The sequence below is a fragment of the Pipra filicauda genome, unplaced genomic scaffold (genome assembly GCF_003945595.2).
Source record: "Pipra filicauda isolate LSUMZ 115617 unplaced genomic scaffold, ASM394559v2 scaffold104_size2351352_pilon, whole genome shotgun sequence".
NCBI lineage: Eukaryota > Metazoa > Chordata > Aves > Passeriformes > Pipridae > Pipra > Pipra filicauda.
Window position 1 is genome coordinate 1,622,341 of NW_024103485.1, and position 18,467 is coordinate 1,640,807.

The following is an 18,467-nucleotide window of genomic DNA, read 5'->3' on the forward strand; positions in this document are numbered from 1 at the left end:
AAATTGTCTTATGGCAAACCTAAACTCCGTGAATAGTTAGTGAATTCTAAACTTCTCTTTCATTGTTTTTCTTAGCCTTCTTAGTCTGTCTTAATCAAATTTTACTGAGTAGTTATTTCATGTTTAATAGCTGCCCAGAGACTTGTTTCTGAATGGTTTTTTTCTCTTCTATAAAAAAATTGCACACCAATTTAAAGCAGAGCCAGCCTAACCCAGAGAAATATGGTCTGAGTTTTGAATTTTGGGAATGTGGAAGTTGACTGGTTATGTAACAAAGCCAATGCAGGCTTTTTTATCCAGACTTCCATTTTTTTTCTTCTTTCCAGTTGACTTCAACAGTGAATTTCAACCAGAGTCACAGAGGTGCATTCTGAGAATTCTCCATAGAATTTGGGTGGATAAGTGAGCTTCCATACCTTGGACCATTCAGCTAATAGCAGGTAAGATGTGTGCCTCTTGGTTTTTGGGACTGAAGAGTTAAGTCTTTGATTATAACTTGTAGATTTGTGACCACTTAACTCTAAACCCCTTTGAGTTTGTGAAAATTTGTGTGTATTGCCTCGTGCCTTGATTAGAACTCACTAAAAAGGCTTTGTTTTACCTCAGTCAGTTTTATTTGGCCTCCCTATAAATTCAGCATGGTGCTTTCCTGAACCACATCACTGTATGGAGGTTCTCTCTCCCACACAAAAATACCTTGCATGTAAGGGCCAGTCACATTCAGAGCAGAAAGCAGATGTATTATAGAAAAAGTGAATCTGGTCTAAGTACTGCACCCGTTTGGCCCTGCTGTGGGTGCTCACGCTTTGAGTGCTCTGCAAGAACAGTAAGATTTTGCTGTACCTAGTTTTTGAGTTAGAGAGCTAAATGGGGGGTTGTTTGCCAGGGAAACTACATGGAGGAGGAAAAAAGCTGGTGTGGGAGGCAAAAGGAGGAGCCCTTCTGTGGCTGCAGTCTCTCAGTTTAAAACTGTGAGGGTTTCACTTCTTTCATAAAGGTTCAAAGGGTTAATAGAAAGAGGGATTTTCATTGCATTGTGCACAGTACCTATGATGGTCTCAGTTTAAACTTTAAAGGACAGGTGAAAAGAGAGAGAGAGAGCTGAATGCTTGCTTATATATTGGAGAAATTGTTCATTCATGTGAAATGCTGACCTCTGTCATCCTGCCAAGCTGACTGGGCCCTAGGGTGAGAGGCTGCTTGAGTGCTGGTTGCAAAAGTTAAAGCTGCCTGGGGAGTGCTTTAAAAGGACAGTGTCAAGGTTGGTCTGCCCAAAATTTGACCTATCTTTTTTTCCTCTCTCTTACATCTATTTGAAAGTTCATGTCATTTGTTTTTGTGTTTCTAAAAAACTCTTCATCTAAAACAAAATGCTTCAATTGCTGTTGAAGGGTAGCGATTAGTGTTTGGTGTGGCAATGCAGATACTGGAGAGGAGGAAAGACCCTGAAGTAAAATACAAGTATGGGCACAATTGTCTTTGCATTAGGAGATAATTAGTAAATGAGAATTCAGGTTGAAATGGGGAAGGGATCAATGAAAAGGAGCAAGGATAATTTTTACTAATTGAAAATATCAATGCAGCTCCAAACTTCATTTCACCACAAGTTAATTCAAAATCTCTATATTTTTATTCTGATATATTTTATTCTAGTCGTATGTGCTCTTCCTTCTTCATAACAGTAGATTGTTTTATACAATTTCTGCCATAACAAAAAATTTACCCTTCCTTCTTATTTTCTTTGCTTGATGACCTAATTAAACCCACATTATATGAGTATGATTTTCTTTTATATTATATATTATCCTAAGATGCAGATAACTCTCTCATAAGTACTTCACCCACTCAAATAATTTCTAGTCTAATTTGAAAATAAATGAAACAACTACCTATGCAACTTCTAAAGGGAAAAAACCAAACAAACAAAACAAGAGGAAGTAGTAAAATCAAAGTAAAATATTTTTTCTACACATAATTATGTTTACCAGAAAATACGGGAGGGGCAAAGCCCGTACAAAGCCCCCCAAAACAACTCATAACCTGAACTCTGAGGATTGCCCTTCATCACTGGTTTACCGTACAAAATTTCCAAGCTCTCGAATAAAATGATCTCGCAATATCCTACATGACCACAAGAGGGCAACGGGATCAGACAGACACGTTTGCTTTAAAGTTGACCTTTCCAAGCTTTCATGAGTTTATTCCCGCTTCAGAAAAGTTTTCCTGTGAACTGCAAGGCTCACTTCTGATTTCCTTCTCAGTTCTGAAAAAAAACCACGCAGCTTCTAAGAAACCCTGGTGTGTCATAATCTCTTTCCTAGGTCCAAAATATTATCCTTCCTTTGCTTTATGTTGTGCAGGCTTTTCTAAATCCTGGAGGAGTAGATGACCTTGCTCTGCACTGTGGGACAGAGCAGCTGTGGTGAATGGAAAGAGATGGGAGTAAAGGTCTCACAGTGGCCTGTCCAGCTTTAAGGTTACAGGAATGTCCACAGAGAGTAGGAAGAGTCCGTAAAATAATCAGTTCCTCTATCCCTTCTAAACCCAAAATATCACAAATCATCCTGTGCCTTGAGAATATCACTTCTGTAAACCTTTGAAGGATATACCAAATTCTAGTACTTTCTAACAAAGATGATTACAAGAAAAACAAAACAACAACAAAAAAAAGCCCCACGCAACCTTTTTGCAAGACAGACTTCTACCAATTAAAATTTCTTAATTCTCTTCCTCTTTGTAACTAAGATTTCCCATATCATCTAAAGAAGTGTAAAAACCCAGGCAGCAGTAAAGAAGCTGTCTTGGTTAAAAGACACTGCCTCCTGCCAACAGAGCTATTGAATGTTTATCTCTATTACATCCATCTGTAGCTAATTGTATAGTTATGGTAATAGTGCCCTCCAGAGGAATTTTAAAGGAATTATAATACTCGGAGCTGATACAAAGGATCTTATAAAAATGAGTGCAACAGGAAAATGGAATATTATTAAAATGATAAAATACTTGAACCTCAGGGGGAAAAAAATCTCAATATCAAAGCTCTTTCTATTTTGCATGTGCATTTACATCTAAGAAAAGCATATCCTAGCTACAATAGACTCCTTCATAGCTTGATAGCAAACATGAAGTTTGCATAACTCCATTTGAATCAAGGATGTAAAAGGGGATCAACCAAGTGAAGAATGAGATAACTATTCCTAGTCTGCAGCAGACATGAACAATGTATTATGAGTGGGCTCCAGCCTCAGTCTAGGAAGTCTGAATTTTTCCTGGACTTGGTGCTATAATGTTGACATGGCACAGTTGAGGCACTCAGAAGGAAGTGCAGATGTTCAAGGAGTTCTTTGGATGAGGTTTATTTTAATATCAAGATAAATCACGCGTAGTGTCTCAAATTTCAGTATAGAGTCTTTTTTTTTCATGGCCATTGACTATAACACGCTGTGACACCAGGTCTAAAATGAAAGGCATGTTGCTGTGGAACATGATCTCTTATTTTAGACCATGTCCTGGAGGCCTGTGGTACAGCCTTCTGAGATGACACTTCAGCACCTGAATGTCAGGTGGATTTAAATTACCTTGGTTTTCTTTTTTTTTTGTCTTTTAAGGTTCTCAACCTATGGGGTCAAACTGCTTGTTTTACATTCTGAAAATCCTGTCCCCTTCTCCTCAAAAAAAAACAACCAGTCCTTAATGAAAACTGAAATGGTGGTGAGTTCTGTATTTATTTGCTTTTGGGCATACCCAAGGCTCATGTTTGACCTGAATGCTTCAGGTTTGTATCAAGGACAACCCTCACACTTACACTGCCAGAACTGGAAGGAGCAGTGTGGTGTTCCCGTGCTTGGGATCAGATGGATCTTGTAAGTACAGCACTTGCTTGGGAAAGAAGGGAGATGGTTTTGCTGCTTGTGATGTATTTCTTCATAATGGGATCACCCCCTCAGTCTAAAACTCCTTCTAAACTGGAGTTTCTTATTTTGCATGAACCACCAAGGTGAGTGAAGTGACCTAGGCACAGGCTGGTAGGGCAGGGGTGGCAGGGCATCACACTGAATGTACCTAACCCCAGAGCTTCCTGCTTTTTTCACTTGCCCCAGCAACTGTGGTGAGAAGTGTGTCTCTCCCTATCTGTGTTCACGTTGTCAGTGCATGGTGATTTTGGCCATCTTGTAGGTGATGGTAAAGGATGGTACTACCTGTTTATTTTATAGTAGTTGCCCTCACCCAAAAGTACCAGAAGATTATTGTCTGTGCAAAGACTACGGAGCTTTTTGAATGAGGGTTTTTTGTGGGCTGTTGAATGGGTGGACATGAAAAGAGAGCTCTCTTGCTTTCTCTCTTCCTTTCCTAACCCAGGGTTTGCCAGATGATTTAACCTCATCATGAACTGGGAACCTGTCCTTGGAAGACACCAGCTGCCCATAGAGGCCACCTTGAATGGATAGGATATTAAGTCCTTGCCCTTTATCTTCCCCTAGGCATCTCTACTTCAGCATGATTTTGTCACCTGCCTTTCCCACCTGGGCCTTGCAGATCCCCTCTGACTGTACAGGTGTAACAGCTCTCCCCTGATATGAAGCACTGTGCTCTTGGCTCTCCTCTCAGCACTGACTTACTTCTGCACTCGAGAGGAAGACAGAGCAAGGTAAGGAGGCCAGAGGAGTAGAAGTAACAAGGGTTGGCTGGGCTGCCCAAAGGTACTGCAAGGCAAACCACGAACCTAAGTCACAGCTGCTGCAGTGGAATGAACACCTTTGGTATCGAGTAGGATGAATGTTTATTGCTGCAGAAGTGCTGCAGTGTGAGTGTCTTGTCCAGCCCCAGGGAATGCACCTCACCTGTTTAATTCTGGAGGTAAAGTCATCACGGTCTTCCCTGTTGCCCCCCTGGTTCATAAATACAAAAACATTATTAGCAAAACCACAAGCAGGCTAGTGCAGGACCTGACACAGCTGAGAGCAAGTTGCTATTTAAGAATAATGTGTGTGAGTACCATTGAAGGGGAAGGCACTTTGGGATGATAGATGAAGCTGTGTTCTCAGCACTGCAAGTATCTCTTTGCCAACCACTCATTCACGGGCCAGTCCAATTGTGGTGGAAGGCTGCTGTGAGCTTAATTTCCACACAGGAGTTTGCAGAAATATATTTTATTGCAGGTGAGCAGTCCCTTGCATTATTTATGTGAAAACTTCAGTAAATTATTGTTGGCTTTCATGCTGCAGGTAAAGTTTTAATGAAAACAGTAATGGATGCTTTGCTGGCATGCATAGGCAACCTAAGTATGCAGCCAAATTAGCTATCTAAGCAGATGCTTTATATCCTGAATTGCATATAAGGAATGCTGTTCAGTTGGTTTAAAAATTATATATGCACCCACAAGCTATTTTCTTTTTTTTGTAAAAGCCATATGGTGGTTTGTTTTTTTTTTTTTTTTTTTAAAGCCAGAGTTTCAGTCATACTGTGAGCAATTATGACAGTACAATTAAAATCGGAAGAAAGATGTAAGAAGCTGCCCATGTGCAAGAAGTTCAGGGAAAATTCCGAAATACTGCATTAATTAAGATGTTGCAGTACTGCAGTATACACTTTGTTGCAGATGTAAGCAAAACATCCTTGAGAAAAGGCAAATTGACATAAGGTTGATTATACTGTGTGAGTAAGTTGTTCTTTGGGTTTAGAGGCCTGTATTATAGACTCATAGAATGGTTTGGGTTGGAACAGACCTTAAAGATCATCCAGTTCCCATCCCCCTGCCATAGGCAGGGACACCTTTCACTAGACTAGGTTTCTCCAAGCCCCATCCAACCAGGCCTTGAACACTGTGGGATGGGGCATCCACAACTTCCCTGGGCAACCTGTTCTGGTGCCTCACCAACCTCACAGTGAAGAATTTCTTACCAATATCTAATCTAAACCTACTCTCAGTTTGAAACCATTCCCTCCCATCCTGTCACTCCAGGCTCTTGTAAATAGTCTCTCTCCATGTTTCCTGTAGGCTCCCTTCAGGTTCTGGAAGGCCACAATTAAGTCACTCCAAAGGCTTCTCTTCTCCAGGCTGAACAATCCCAATTCTCCCAACCTTTACTTATGGGAGAGGTGCTCCATCCCTCCAATCAACTTGGTGGCCTCCTCTGACTTGCTCCAACAGGTCAATGCCCTTACTGTGCTGAGGACCCCAGAGCTGGATGCTCTAGATGGGGTCTCACCAGAGCAGAGGAACTGAATCACCTCCCTTGACCTGTATTTTTATGCTTACACAGTTATCAGTTTGTTTTCTTTGATAAAGGCAGTAGAGCTGGTTCAAACGTTATGTGAGGTTTGCAGTACATACTAGCTTATGGTATCTCATATGTATTGGTTTATAGTATAAAGCTAGCAAAAGGTGTTACAATTTTACTGGTTTCCCTGAAGGTACCTGTGGCACCCATAAGAGAAAAGGACTCGGTCCTGCTGGTTCATTTTCCCTTCTCTCACATGTGGGTCACTTTGGAGCTGAATTCAAAGCCATGTTTCAGTCAGGTCCTCTTCTAGGCAATTGTACCCACAGTAACAGCTCCCTGAGATAGCACAGCCAGGCTAATATGGCAACATTGCCCTGGCCCAGGTCTGCCAGACTGAGTGGTTAAGCTCTGTTCTTTGGGGTCGTCTTTGCCCTCCTTCTGCTCTAGCAACCCTGTAGAGGCCACAAGCTACAATGAAAGAGGGTCTTAGGAAGGGTGATGAGCCAGCTCACTACATTTTCCATAGGTCAAAGCCTGCTGTAGTGGCTAGGGAGCTTATCTTAACAGTGTGTTGGTATCACAAGACTGTTTTTATATTTGAACAGTCTATGATAAAGAACAATTTCTGAAAGGTCAACAAACCCTATTGAATACCCTGGAATGACAAAGCTGGGTTTCACAGAAAGCCACTGAGCAGGCACATTGGACCAGGGAGACGAAAGCAATAGCATAAGAAAACAGTGGGAAAATCAGAGAAGGCAAGAGAAAGGTAAGAAAACAGCACAGAGTAAAACTTATAGTGCCTTATGAACAAGAGCTTTGGCTTTTAGCACTTCTCAGCTTTGGGATGTTTGACTCTCATCTGAAACAGGTGGCCTGACTTCTTTTCTGAATCCCGTAAGCTCTTTTCTTGGGTCACTTAGCATTTAATAGGCATTTATAGGTATACACCTATTACAGGCTTTTACAGAGATCTGTTTATACATGTAAATGTGCACACATTTATGTTTTGTATGCATATGCATGTATGTGTAGATACACGTATATAAGCCTTACATATATGTGAGTGCGTCTATACCTGTATTTACACACATAAAATCTGCCTGCTTATCTTATTTTTAACTATATATTTAAGATGGTTGCCTTAAGACTTCTACTTTTCAGCACCCAGCTTTTCAGCGATTTGATTTTTTTTAAAGCTGGAGTAATTGTTTCTACCAGAAACAACTCTGCTGAAGTGCACTGTTCCTTTCAGAGGATCAAAGTACAAAAGATGTTCAAATAAAAGGAGAGATTAAATTCTTCAGTCTACATTTAGTCATGGCTAGCTCTGCAGTCAGTGTGTGCAGACTGTAAAGGCTGATCTTTCACAACAGCATATTTCAAACCTCAGGAGGGTGTAACTTTGTGTATTGGGTGTAGGTGTCAGCAGAGCCTGTGAAAATGTTTTCTATGTAAAACAATTTTTTTTCAATTTTTTTTCCTTGAAAAAGTGAAACTTTACTCCTCTTCTGTTCTTCTCTCTCTGTCCTTTCCCAGACTTGTTCTGTGTGAGTAAATAGAGGCTGAGGAGTATTTTCAGAACTGAAGAGTCCTTCTTGCCCTTTGCAGAAAATGTCTCCCTTACTGATGAATCATTTGCAGTTACTCAACTGCTGTATTGTTTGTCGAAACTTTTATTTTCTTTGCCCAGCAGCATCTACCCTTCTGGGTTTTACTAAACTGGTAAGAAGGCATGACCCCTGCTTGCTGAAGCTAGTAAGTGAGAAAGAAATAAGGGTCTATAGTACAAAACAATTCATTTTTAAATTTTTTTTTAACCAGAATTCTTGTTCATCTGCTGCTTAAACACAACAAACCTTTGCATTTGTTTTCGTCAGCACATGGAAGAAACCTGTTGTATCTATGTAGATTTGCTGATAATTCATCATCACCTTGGTGCAGTGGGACTAATCTAGGAGCAGTAGTATCACACCCTCTTCAAGCAGGACCTCAGCAATCGTGAATCTTTCCCATAAAGAGCAGCCTTCTGACAGGGGCCATATCTGTCAGGGATGGCGATAAATATGATGACATTCCCTGTAGCCAGACACAAAGCTTAATTGCCACTGTGCTCGACACAGCGATGTCTGTCCCCTGCCTCACAGTTTTGGGGAAGTGACAGTAGGTGGCACTGGAGATTAGTAACACAGAGGGACGAATCTGTTATGAAATGGTACCGTTTCCTCACTGGCTCTCTGTTTAACCAGTTTTCCATCCCCACAGATTGCCGAAACTTTGCTGCGTTCCTTTTGCAAGCCCCGTATTACTTGAAGCCTGAAGGCTTCAAATGCAAGGGTGCTGCTTGGGAAAGCTCCATACTGTGAAGCAACACTGACAGCAAAAGCCTACTGAAGATGCTGTATTTCAGCTTGGGGTGTGTGGAGTGATTATTTTGCCAGCTCTTTACCTGTAGCTTTTTGAGACCTGGCTTATACAAGCACACTCATGCATAGCTAAATCAAATCCATGATTCTTCGTTAATGAGGAGTGAGTGAGATGTGGGCTCCTGCCGGTGGGTGGAGCAGCGAGAGTATCTAACAGAAGTAAAGGAAACATCCCGGGGAGTATCCAGTTTTCTTTGTCTCTAGAGATTTTGTCCCACACGCCAGCAAAAGAGGAGGAGACAGTTCTTGGCAGTTCTAGGAGGAATTAGAGTAGAAAGTGACTCAGCAGTTTCCTGCCTACTCCTTTGATGGGAAGCGGAAAACAGAAAAATAGTGGCCACCCCAAAAGCCTAATATAATTCTGGAAATTTTCAGAGTTTCCCAAGAAAAGCCTTTGTAGCCTTCTCCTAGAAATCACCGTGGGGAGAGAGGGGGACGGGTCCCACCTCAGTTTGTATTATCCCTATCGCCCTCTGTGTGTGCTTGGGAATATGAGCTCTTCCCATGCATATTTCCTGTTCTCTCGATCCTCCTCCTTTTGCTGTGTCCAATCACTGTGAGATGAAGCAGCATCACACTGCCATAAACTCTGAAATGGCAGCTCCTAAAATTAGTGTGTTCCTCTCTCTCAGGATCACTTCACAGTAATCATTGGCAATGACTACAGCACAGCACAAATGCCACCAAATTGTGGAGCAAGTTGACATTTCAAGGGTTGGAGAATATATGACAAAAAAGGCATCACCTTTCACCAACTGAAATAAGTTTTGTCCTTGTCTATCTGCTTTTAAATCGCAATGACATCATTGGCTGCTTTTATACTTTGAAGGGCAGGGTTTTTCCTTTAATGCTTTATCAAATTATTACTTCAGTTTATCAGATATAAGATATCTGATATTAATTATTAACTTTAAATGCTTTGTCCTAATCTGTTCAGTCTTACTGCATGGCTTTTTGTAACTGAAATACTGTTTTGTTGATACTTACTCCCTCACTGCTTTTGCTGGTATTTTCTTGCCTGTAACAACCTTGAAGTAACAGGATTGGACTAGGGCTGGGATTTTGTTTGAGTTCTGAATAGCCACTTGAGTGGAGCAATTTATACCTTTTTAAGGAATGGTATGAAGTGTGAAGGCAGATGGTCCCTGGGGGAACTCTGTGTTGTGCCTGGAGCAGCTTGTGCTGCTCCCTTTTATGGAGGGTCCTGGGCTCTTTGAGGTCTAGGAAGATGTATGTGACCAGTGCTGTGTTTACTCCAGCTCTTAACCAGGCCCTTTGAGGAGGGCCAAGTCCTCATTGGTCCCTGAGAAATATCCCAGCATAAGAGAGGTTCTTCCCACATTGGACTACCCCAACTCTGTGTACTGAGGAGCCAAAGCCAGAGGGTCTCTCTGCCATCAAAGATCTGTCCCATCACCATCTCCTGTGAGTGGAGCTGGGAGCTCCTTTCAGAGCATGTACTACCAGCACAGATAGATGGAAGCTGTGTGAAGATGGAGTAAAGTTTTTGAATCCTGTTCTTGTGCAGAAGTCTTCCTAAGAGGCAAGTCTTTCCCTCAGTGAAGGTGTTATTTTAAACATGTGTGCAACTTGTACTGCAAGTGAGATCACCTACCACCCTGTTTAAAAAAAAAAAAAAAAAGGTTGGGTTCCCAAATTGAGAAAGGGAACAGATAAGGTGTTACCTTTTTATTGTTACTTCTGTTTCAACTTTCCCTGAAGGAAGACTTGGGAAAGACTCATCACCACCCTGGTAAACCGGTTAAACAGGAAGGAAGGCCTCTGACGAAAAAGTTACACCCCCTTGATACTGAAAGCACATAGGTCATCTAAATGTGTCTGTGAACAGGAAAACACAGGAGACTGAATATTCTTCAAATGAATTATGTGTTTCAGGTAAGAAGTTGCAACAGATAATTCTTACCACTTAACAAGTGGCCCAGTCATCTCCTCCTGGGCTCCGGTGAAATGGAAAAGTGAGCCCACAGTGCGCCAGGCTTTGTGGAATGCATGTGCATGCTGAAGTCTGGGAAGTATGCTTGGATGGGCTCACATGTGAGCATTGTGTGTTGCTTTCAAGTCTCTTTGTTTGTAATGAGTATTTTAGAATGCTTGTTGAGATTGTCTCTTAAAACCCCTGATCCCAGAACCACATGGTTATGTGAAAACGCAGCTGTCATTTAAAAGGAAAGGGAGGGTTCATAGCTGTAGGAGGAAAAAAGCCAAACCCTCCAAAATGTGAATTCAGAAACCACAAGGCAAAGAAATCTAAAAACTTAGGTTGTTTGTTGGGGTTTTTTTTTTTTTGTTTTTTTGTTTTGGTTTTTTTTTTTAGAAAGCATACCAATTTTTTCTCATTAGGTATTTTTGAAAATTCAGCTTTAGCAATGCGGTTTGCATGATTCAAATGATGTAATAGTGACAGGCAAAGAGCCAAATCACTTCCTGAATTTTGTATGCTGCTTGGAAAAAGATCAGAATTCGACCCTAATACAGAGCTTGGTTGTTCTAACTGAACTTGAATGTGAGACTTAAACCAGTGAGAGTTACACCACGGCATGCCAAAATTCCTGTCTAAATGGTTAATTTTAAATACAAGCCTATATGAAAGAAACAAACAGTGCTGTATGAGTGTCTGCTCCCTGCCAGGCCCTTCCTCTGCCCTGATCCAAGGCTGGGAGAGGGATCTAGTTGTGCAATCTTCCCATTGCTCACATGAGCTTCCCAGCCCAGTTGAGGAGAACAGGGGGGCAGAATACACAGACCGGCCTTGGGCACTGTAGCTAAACTCTGTGCTTTTAAAGACCACAGGGGAAGCAATCATTCTCCTGAACAGTATGGAGAGCACAGGAGATAAGCATTGATAACAGATAGATGGAGGTGGGCTCTGTGTGTGTGAATATTTGTTGCAGAGGTGTAGATGAAGCCTTAGTGGTGAATGAGCAAGGTTGGTTGTTAGGCATTTATGTGTCATCATTAGCAGAATTTGTTTGAAATGCAAACAAAATATTTTAGGAAGAGTTGGAAGGGTGTAAAAGGTAATGTATTTTCTGTACCTCAATTATAGTCTTCCAGGTAGCCAAGGTTTTCTAAGGAAGATGGGGCTGGAGAGAGATATCATTATTTTATCTTGTAATTCTCCTTAAATTCCAGTTTTTGAGATGGGTTAAAAAAGAATCAAAGACCTTAGACTTCTTGATTTAAAGGCTATATCCTTTCCTTTCTTGTTTTCCTTCTTTTGTTTACCTGCTGTAGAAATGAAACTGTAAGTTACAACTTTAGAACTGTAAGTTACAAATTTACAACTGAAGTTGTAAATGGGGACAATTTCATACAAAAAAATTCCTGTTGCTATTTTTTTTTTCCGAAAAAATGGTGCAATCTTTATCTAAAGACATAGTAAACTTTAGGGTTTACTCTCAGAGAAAGGTGGAAAGACTGTAATTAAAGTTTAGATCACAAATCAAAATGGTCTCTGTCATTTTGGTTATCTGGATTAGTGTAATTTCACCAATGCCTTTCTTTTTTTTCAACATGGTTAAAGCAAACCAAAGCACGCAACACATGGCATTACTAAGCTGAGTTCTTAAAGGAGTGGTTCAGCCTCTAAGTTGGAGATTTCATTTCAGCCCATTTAAGTTTTCATTTTGCTTCTCATTCCCCATGGTGGGTGACAGAAGCTTATGTCACCTAGAGTTTGACTTTAAATGAAACAAAAATAAATAAAATTGTGTGTCTATGTTCTGTTGTAACATAGATTTTCAGTGCAAGGTGCTATTACCTAAACTAATACAATATCTTGGAGACATAATGGAAAAGCTATTTGTGGAGCTAAGCTTTAGCAATTTCTGAGCACATTTTTTATCTCAATAGCTTTTTCTTTTCCTGCTAGGGAATACATTTTTCATTGAATTATTAAATCAGATGTTTCTGTTTCGTTTATGTGATAAAGTACTCTAGCACAACAGTGTGCTGTATGTAGTATTGCTGTTCTGTGTCATCTGTGTTTTTTAGGCTACATTTGTATCAGTAAATGAAACAGGCCAAGGCCTTGAGGGCCAGTGGCCCAGAATAGATTGTGACTGTAGAACTAAACTCCCTTCCTAAAAAAAGAGATACCCTCATGCCTGCTGACAGCAGTTTCTAGTACATGCTGCCCATCTGAACCAGAGGAGTACTTGGCACATACCAAAATTAGGTCAGGAAGCTTGCTAGTAACAGCATGAATGATGGTGAGCCTGCTGCAGAAGCTCATACCCTTGCCTGCTAATTTACTAAAGATACGGCCTCAGGCTTTGAAGATAAATCTTTTTTGTAAAACAAAGAAACAAAAAAGGCTGAAATTGATTTATTTATCTCTTCCCCCCCCCCTTTGTAAATACCATATCTAAGATTTTGGGGTGGAGTGTTTTGAATATTAATTGGAGGTCCATGTCTTCTATGTTCTCTTAACTTTCTTCACCTTATTACACTAAGATAAAAAGTGGTAGAATATGAAGAAACTTGAAGCACAAAGAAGAGGAAGATGTGAATGAAACTGACAACCATTATTCCAAAGCTTTCCTAGCTACTTGGTTTATGTCCCTGCATTGTGTGGCATCCAAGTGTAAAAATAATGAAAAAAACACGGAGATCTTCTTTAATGTTTGTCAGAATTAGTATCTTAATGTTTAGATCAATTGTTTCCAACATCCTGTTGCTATATTTAGGAATCAAGGATAATAATAGAATGAATTTGTTATTATTTGTTACTATTATTTAATAATAGCAACAACAATAGTAATAATAAAAATATGTCTGGAAATAAGGATCAGGCAAAAGAATATTCAAGCTCTACATGAAGAAAATATTTCCACCCTGTGGAGAAAGCTCTAAAGCAAAAAAGTGTACTGCAGTGCTTTCATAATATTAGATATTTTGGGGATTAACCTTTATTTTGTGCTTCATTTCAGTGGTGTGTAGCTCCAGTTCTGAACATTGCTCTCTTGACCTTGGAACTGATATGAGACTTTCCTGAAGATTAATAAGACTGAAAAGAAGAATGAACCATGGCATACTTTGGAAGGGTGCCTTTCTCACACAATGAATTCCATAAAGGACAGGCTGGGGACCAAGCATCTTACCCATTGTACCATTCTGGTTCTGATGGACAGATCCCTCTAGGATTTGATCGAATAGTTGATGAAGTTCGCAATGAATTTTTTTTTTATGGTTCATCACACTCACATCATCATGAAGAAATCTTTTCCCCATCAGATGTCTTTGGTCTGAATGTGCCTGGCCAGCATTTTTATGGTCAGCCTCTAGTTGCTTATGGAGAACCTAACCCTGAAAATCCAATCTCTCACTGGCAGCAAGGCACAGTGTCACCCGTGGCTGGATTCGGATCTTATTTGCTGTCTGACTACAGAAACTTCTCTCTGGTGGATCCCTACCCCTGCAGTCAAGGGAGAGAACTCTGTGGGTGGAGTAGTGTAAATTCAGTCACAAATGTGTTTGGTTCAGCTGTGGAAGGAGGTAACACAAGTCAGGGTTTTCCCATAGGCTTTGACGACGCAGATGCTCAATGTCCCGTTTTCTTAGACAACCGTCCATTTGGGCAAGAAGGGAGAGATGAAAGTGGAAATGGGGAAGCTCGTTTCACCAACACTTCCAGAAGATGCAGCACAGGACCTACTTGGCCCTATGGTTCTGGACATGACAGAGAGGTATTGAAATTCACTTATATTAACAGTCCTTAAAATTTTTTGTTCTTGTTTGTGTCCTTGTAGTTTGTGTATTCGCTCACACTGTTGCAACGTGGATTAGAAGCACTTAATTTGAAAACCTTATGAAAAATAAAACATTTATGCCTCGGGGGAAGCAAAAGCATTTTATACCAGAACAGAATCTAGATTATGGTCTAGAATGCTCCAGTAGGCTAATTTTTTGGCTCACTGAACCATAAAACTACCACAGAAGGATAAGTACGGAAATGTAGAGTAAGATGTGTTTGAAAGAGGTAAGATGACAAATCTTTATGGTCTGATATGAAACCTGAGATTCAAAATAACAATACATTATGCTGAATCTAATTCTTTTGTTGAATTAGATGATTGTCTGTGTGTCTAGCTTGGCTGACGTATTCTGATCCTGACAGATGAAACATACCCTATCCTGCCTTCACCATGTTCTGCATGCACTTACGTGTGCATATATAATTATTTTCTAAAAACAGACACGTCTGCTATAACTGTGGAAGCTGGATCCTATGACACACACTCTTAGGGCTGTCTTTTTGAGGCAAATCCTTTATCTTTTTTCCTCTTCCATCAGGTGTTCATAGCTCTATTTGTGATTTTGCCTTTTTTAACAACCATGTCTTATGGGACTCTCATGACTCTCTGATGTTATATCTGTCCTCATTTTCTTTCTTTCAAAATCCTGACATAGAGAAGGAAAAAGAAAATGATAAATCCACCCTTTCCTCCAGTCCTTGTTAGCTTTCTGAATCATTATAGGAATCCTGAAATAGCCTACAGGATACCTCTGCACCATGAATATTAAAAGACAGTTTGGGTTTACTTTCTGCTTTTAACTCCCAGTGATCACAGTATCTTAAAGCAAAGGGGAAGAGACACTTGATTGACTTGTTTCTGTGCCTGTGAATAGGGAGAACTACAGAAGTAAACATATGCAGGCCCAGACAGATGGGGAGGCAGCAGGGGGAAATATATCTGAGGACAGGAGCTCTTAAGACTAATCCTGTGCACCACATTTTGGAATTTGAGTGATGAATACAAAAGAGGAGGGGATGAATAGGTGGAGAGACAAAAGGCTGTTGTTGCTTTTTACTTATGATAGGAAAACCAAAGCATGCTGACATCATGATGAAAAGAACAAGCCCTCTCACAAGAAAAGTAGAAAATAGTGGGATACAAATGAGCAGGAGGAGATTAAATTGTGGTATGGGAAGAAGAGGTGCTACAGGAAGCAGGCATATAAAAACAGGCACAAACGCTTCTGTGATGGAGGAGGAGAGAATTGTAGAGGAGGGAAGAGGAGAGGAGTTGAGTCAAGGGCGACTACAATCAAATATGTGGGAGGATTTGATTAAGTCAGGGAAGTATTTGAGCTGTTTAGTGAGGAGAGGAAGAAATGGGAGAGAGGAGAGAATTGATTCGTGGCATAAAAATCGGTGTGGTCACAGGAATTCCTTCAGGGAGAAACAGCCAGAAAGAGCCAAGGCAAGGGGATGGCAGCTGAACTTTGAGATGATAAGGGGAAATAAAAGTGAAAGAAAATTGAGAGAGGGAAAATACTACTGTAAAGTAGTAACTCATTGCTTCTGGGCTGGGAGTTTTGGAAAAGGCAAGAAGTGCTGTGGGATGACAGAGCTGATGCCAACTGAAGACTATCAGAGTGGTTGGAAAAGTGGAACATGACAGTGAAAGAAGGAATGAGCACAGATTGGATTTGTGAGGTCCAGGATGAGTAAATGATGCATCCAAGTAGTCGGAGATGAGAACCAAGATTGCAGAGTGAAGTGGAAAGAATACGTGGAGGTTAGAATTGAGATAGGTCCTAGGCAGGCAAGATAAAACATTCACATTGGCTGAAATTATACTGTCACTCTGATCCTTAGCTCTTGGATGCAGTTGTATGGCCCTGGGCTTTATTTAATGTGTGCTAATCAAAATATGTCCACTGTAATAAAGGAAACTTTGAATTTCTCCTGTCTTGTCATCACCAGGTTAGATGTTCAAAAATAGTAAACTGTCTTCATAATATCCCGGTGAAAGGAGATGCTATTCTTTCTATATTAGAAAGAAAACTGAAATACAGCCTAAAAAGTAATATATTTATCTGTTTATTTAGAACCTAGTTTTAGAAGCTAATGTTTTCAGAGTTATTAAGAAGACTGACATCTCTACCCGAGTACAATCATCAGACCAAACTTCATGATTTTGCTTTGGGTGCTCCAGAAAGGAGAAATACACAATTAGTGTTCATATTTGGGAAGGATGGTTCAGATGACTTGATTAGCATAATGTGATAAATCTGTGGATTGAAAAAGATAGAATCCAGCCATCAAGGAATGCATTCTGTTACTTCATCCCTGTTATCATCAATTCTCTCCATACACAATTCTGTTTCATTCATTGCTCACTTTCAGATATTTGCAAGGAGTAGGGGCTCAAGTCCTGTTGAAAAATAATGTGTAATAATGTGATCATGTAATAATATATATATTATATATGTATACATATATAATATATATAATATATATTATATGTATATTATATATGTATTATATATATAATATATAATATTCCCAGCCTGCATCTTTTTATGCACGTTGCACTTCCTTTTCCAGCCAAAAAGAATCTTAAATTCTGTTAATTAGTTATTATGATGATTACAAATTTCCATACTTTTATTACTAAAATTATAAAATAAATCTTTTGCCATGTCTCAGTTTCCTCCTCTGTGACATCTTATTAGTTGCTTCTCTTTCTGAAAGGCTTTAAAAGCCTCATGCATGTCTCTGCCTGCAACAGAATGGGCTTGCAGATATAATAGTATTAAGTTCTTTTCTGGAGGTAATGTTCTGACTGAAAGGTTCTATGGCAAACAGACAAAGGGGTCCTCTGACCCAAAATAGTGGCTCAAGACCTCTGCTCTCCAAAGTGCACAGAAAACATCTGGGGATTTTTCATGGCTGGCTTCCTATTATCTGTCTTAGGGACTTCTGTGAACGATTCATAGAGTTTGAGGGGATCCTGAGCTTCCTGGAAGGCCATAAGGAGAGAAAATAAGGACTAAAATGCACTGCAGTATAAGCTTCAGTTTGCCCCCTCTCCCTTTTGTACACTCAACATACAACTTCTGCATTTAGAGTTATTTGTGCTCTGACACTAGGTGAATTTTGAAAGCTTTATAATTCCTTATGTTCTGCATGGAGAGGAAAAACTGTTGTTACCCAGGGTAGCTGATGCTTTGTGACTTTGTGGTTTTTTTTCTCTGAATGCATTTAGAGTGCAGTCAAAACGGGGTCATTTCTGTTTATTTGGAACTCCATCAATCAAGGGAAGAATGATAAAGTATGAAAGGTAACTCTCATGGAACCAAATGCAAGGTTAACCTCATGATCCTGTTTCTGATATCTATGTAAGAGCTCTGCTTTCTCTTTGTATTTTTAGGGTGCAGGTTGGTCTATCCAGCTGGTTGAAGCAAATCAAGGAAGTAATGAAAACACAGTTGGTTTTTGCAACGCAGTGGAGAAGTAAGTAATGAAACAAACTTCATTCAGCCAACTATCACATTTCATTTATTTATATTAATTGGATTGTTTATGCCTGTGTATGGAGTCTGACTGAGATGGAGTTAATTTTCCCCATAGCAGCCGTCGTAGAGCTGGGCTGTGCCTCGGCAGCTAGAAAGGTGTGGATAAAATACCAGTGTTTTGGCTACTGCTGAGCAGTGTTCCCACAGCATCAAGGCTGTCTCTCCAACATTCCCCCTTCACCAGTAGGCTGGGAGTGGGCAAGGTCTTGGGAGGGGACATAGCCAGGAGGGATGACATAAAGTGATCGAACATATAATTCCCTAACATATGATGTCTGCTCAGCAGTAAAAGCTGAGACAAAGGAAGAGGAGGAGAGGAGGGGTGATGACGATGTAATTTGTTATTACATTTGTCTGAAGCCCTTCTTCCTGGAAAGAGGCTGGGCATTGGCCACTGATGGGAAGTAGAGGATAAATATTTTGTTGTCCTTTACTTCTGTATGCAACCTTTGCTTTTGCTTTTATTAAACCACCTTTATCTTGACCCAGT

General features: G+C 40.2%; 1 protein-coding gene across 1 annotated transcript in view; it reads left to right on the forward strand.

Annotated features, from left to right (window-relative positions):
* Positions 1–4,605: 4,605 nt before the first annotated feature.
* The window catches only part of PIK3C2G (phosphatidylinositol-4-phosphate 3-kinase catalytic subunit type 2 gamma), a 205,679-nt gene continuing 191,817 nt past the window's right edge, over positions 4,606–18,467 (forward strand). Inside the window, exons 1-3 of the mRNA XM_039379280.1 lie at positions 4,606–4,648; positions 13,603–14,358; positions 17,833–17,915. Of these exons, the coding sequence (XP_039235214.1) occupies positions 13,699–14,358; positions 17,833–17,915 (743 nt within the window). The 5' untranslated portion in view covers positions 4,606–4,648; positions 13,603–13,698. The remainder of the gene's footprint in view (positions 4,649–13,602; positions 14,359–17,832; positions 17,916–18,467) is intronic.